The sequence below is a fragment of the Nannochloropsis gaditana genome, assembly GCF_000240725.1.
Source record: "Nannochloropsis gaditana CCMP526 unplaced genomic scaffold scaffold155, whole genome shotgun sequence".
Classification (NCBI taxonomy): Eukaryota; class Eustigmatophyceae; order Eustigmatales; family Monodopsidaceae; genus Microchloropsis; species Microchloropsis gaditana.
This window is the reverse complement of record NW_005803798.1, coordinates 35,558-39,235: the sequence shown is the minus strand read 5'-3', so window position 1 is coordinate 39,235 and position 3,678 is coordinate 35,558. Positions and strand designations below refer to the sequence as shown.

The 3,678-nt window shown below is 53.5% G+C and overlaps 1 protein-coding gene across 1 annotated transcript; it reads left to right on the top strand.

The window, feature by feature from the left end:
* Nucleotides 1-82: 82 nt before the first annotated feature.
* On the top strand, nt 83-2,467 carry NGA_0649200 (short-chain dehydrogenase reductase). The gene is made up of 7 exons (XM_005855608.1): nt 83-415; nt 521-627; nt 781-1,143; nt 1,345-1,412; nt 1,582-1,664; nt 1,872-1,952; nt 2,174-2,467. Exons 1-7 carry the CDS (start codon nt 101-103, stop codon nt 2,294-2,296), a joined length of 1,140 nt encoding a protein of 379 aa, XP_005855670.1. The 5' UTR covers nt 83-100; the 3' UTR covers nt 2,297-2,467.
* The last annotated feature ends 1,211 nt before the right edge of the window (nt 2,468-3,678 follow it).

Here is a 3,678-nt window from a genome sequence, read left to right as displayed (position 1 = left end):
ATCGGACCTTTAATACAACCCACGAACAACGCTTCACCCATATTCCCGCGTATTATCGCGTGACATTTTCTATTTATACCTTACAGACATCTTGACGATCATGGGGTGTCGCCTCACTGACTCCCTGGCCCTTCCAATGCCTGTGTTCTTGATCCTACTGGCGATTGCCGCCCCGACAGTCGTCTGGTCATTCACTTACTTCCTTCCCTTGATCTTCATGAAGCTGCTGGGCCCTCAAGACTTGAAAAAGAAGTACAACGCTCAATGGGCTCTCGTCACGGGGGGTTCTTCCGGCATCGGGCGGGCCATCGTGGATCGATTAGCTATGCAGGGCTTGAATGTCTGCGTCGTCTCCATGGATGACGACTTGCTCAAGAACACTGTGAAGGAGCTTCAAAGCGCTTTCCCCAAGCAGGTTGGTCTAAACAGGGGTCAAATTGCGCGAAGACCTCTCCATATCAGTAGTGACACGAGTATGCACACGTTTTAACGCAATTTTCGCTCCCCGATATCACGTTAGGAGTTCCGCGCCGTTGGCGTTTTATTCGCCCCCGGCCAAGCCTACCTCCCCAAGATTATTTCGGCAACCAAGGATATCGACGTCCAGATTATTTTCAACAACGCGGGGTGAGTAAGGTGTGCGTGTACCTCTGCCGAGGTCCCGATCTTCAGTCTATCTTCCTCGGCCGAAGCCAACGGCTTGGGGGAGGGTTCTCACCGACAAATCCCACGAGTACGTTATGTTCTATCGTTTTCGTCACCCCTGTCCCTTTCCCTCAGCTATATTCTCACAGGTTTCTTCGACTCGCAGCCGTTGGAGAAGCAGCTCGCCAACGTGGAATGCAACGCCACGGCCGCCGTTGGCATTACGCACCATTTTCTCCAGAAGCTCATACAGGTATCACTGATTTCTCCTTCTTCTTCTCGCTTTCACACCGTTTTTATGCCCATCATTTTTAGTTCTGTGCATGGCGCCAGCGTCGTTCCTCCTTTGCTTCATCCTCGCACACACCTCCCACCTGACTTGGGGTGGACGGCCCATATGCCTTTTCGCGCAATTTTCTTGTCCCAGAAAAAGTTGCCGGGCTGCATCGTCTTCACTTCCTCGGTGTCTGGGTACATGCCCTCGCCCTTCTCCTCCATGTGAGTCCCTAACCGCCTGACTCTCACCGATGGTCACCTCCCGTCTACCTCCACAAGGTCCCTCCCAGCCCTTTGCTTACCCTCCAGTCTCCCTCCCCTCAACCATCCCTTACCCGCTTGAATCACGTCATAAGACTCCCCACTCACCATCCAGTCCATCTGCTTGCCTTTTCCCTTTCTCTCGCCCACCCTTCTGGGTAGGTATGGCGCCACCAAGGCGTTCCTCTCCCAGTTCGCAGCCTGTCTCGCGGTGGAAGTCAAAAGCCGAGGTTAGAATTAGGGGTAGGGTTAGGATTTTCGTCCCCTAGCTTCCTCTCTCGATCCTATCCCGACCATCCCCAGCATCCCTGATGACGACTCTTGGGGCTTTGCCCCAAGTCCTCGGCGGAAAATGAAGGCGACCTTTTCCCTCCCTCCCTCCCTCCCTCTACCGCGCAGGCATCGACGTGATGAGCGTGCACCCCTCTCCTGTCGCCTCCCGCTTCTACGAGAAGACGCACCAGATGGAAATGCTGGACATGGTACGTCCCTCGGAGGAGGAAGTCTCTTCTCTCATCTCCTCTCTCTCGCCTTCCACGCCCCAAGACACCTCCTCATCTTCACGTACTTCATGCAGTGCGCGTGAAGCGAGCGCTTCCATGTGTGGTTGTGTTTCGGGGCGCGTTTTCTCCAGATGATGGGAACAAAGGACTGGCAAGGGTGTCTGATCCAATTAGCCCTTCCCCTAGGTGAAAAAAACAGCCGTCGCACCCGATGAGCTTCCCTCCCAGATTTTCAGTGGGATCGGACGCTGCCATTGGTATGACCAGGTGAGCGATAATCCCCCCCCCCACCCTCCTTCCCGTGTCGATTGCCCTGTCAGGACCCGTACCTCCCAACTCGCTCGTTCAGTCAACCTTTTTTAAGCTTGCCATACTTTCTTTTTTCCCCACATTTATCCTCTTTTCACCTTGGCTTTTTTTTGGGGGGGGGCTTGGCTTTCCACACCGATCTTGTCATGTCCGACACACCTCTTTTCGGGGCTTTGAAGGGCACCTTTGCCGTGTTGGTGCGAGCAGGAACAGCCCCCTTGGCCTACAATGCTATGGTTCAAGGGTTTGCGGCAATCGCACATTGCCTCCCGGACTTCATCAAGTACAACAAGGAACGATGAGGGCTACGCAGTGAAAAAATATGGTGAGGGAGGCCTTAAAATAGGTTGGAAACGAAAAGGTGAAAGTTATTTGGTCGGCGGATAGCCTCCAAAACGTGATAGAAAGTTTGCACCAGGAATAGGTCTTCCATGTAATTTTTTTTCCCGGAAAAAAAAATGACGACCTGAAAATTTTAGTGGGACGAAGTCGTCGGTGAATCGAACAGCCACAATTGGACGGGACTCCAGTCATGTGCAGGCTTACGTCATATTATTATTTCTTTGGCGGAATCGGGAGCACGAGCTTGTCCTTCGAGGCGGGAGTGCCGTCCAAACCGACCCAAACTTGTCTTCAGCAGACTTTGGGCGTTTTTAATGTTGCTTTTCGCACCAGTCCGTCCGAAATTCACCCAAACAACGGGGCGTTGGTGACTGCCGTGACCGCACGACTCGCCGGCACTGGACTCTCTGACCGGAGAAGAATAAAGTAGTGCGTCAACTTCAAGTCTTCCGTCTGGCAAGTCCGGGTTGGGGGGGTTCATAGCCTCTGAAGGTCAGGAAACGCCCTATAGCATCTGGGATGGCCTGATATGTACATGTATGAGGTACTCGGACACAGTGGATGACATGGCAAGATTGTTGGACCGCGGCGTTGTTGTCGTTGCTTTTGTTAGCCTCCCATATGAAAGTCGCTATATTTGACATCCCCTGTTTCGATCCTGCTTTTCCTTATTCGCATCAGGGGACTTCACGTTCGAATCATGGCAGTCTCTCGACGGAGTGGCGCCGCTGCTGGAGGTGGTAGGAGTACCAGTCACATCGAGGGTAGTGCGGATGAAGGGGAAATAATGACAAGGGGGGGAGGGGCAGCAACAACCCCGCAATCAAGGCTGGTAAGGAATTTAACGCTCACCATTCTGTAAGATCAATTTAAAAACACAATCGATACAGAACATGGAAGATGTGAAGTCTCGTCCTTCGTGGGCGATGCATAACCACTCTCCCAACGCCGTGTCCGATGTCTTGGGCCTATAAATCGCACCCCAATTAGTGTGTACAGAAGTTTTGTCCAACCTCGCTCCCATTCCCCTTGGGCACCGCCTCTCTGCTCTTTTCCCGACAATCATCCCCACGACTCAAGCTCAGATCCCTGCCTACCATGGCCACATTTTTTGGGTCTCCCCCACCTTGTAGACACACAGCCCTCCGCGGACCCCTCTCAAGAAGAACGGCACGAGCAAAGCCCCGCCCGCCGACGCAGAAAAGCCGCACAAAAGCTTTCCCACCGTGTCCATCGCCCCCTCTCCCTCCCGGGGGCTCACGGCAGCCATTTCCCTCTTGTTCCTCGCCCTGGCAGTGACGGTTCTGTACTTGACCCTCCCTGCCATCCAGGACCTTCGGCA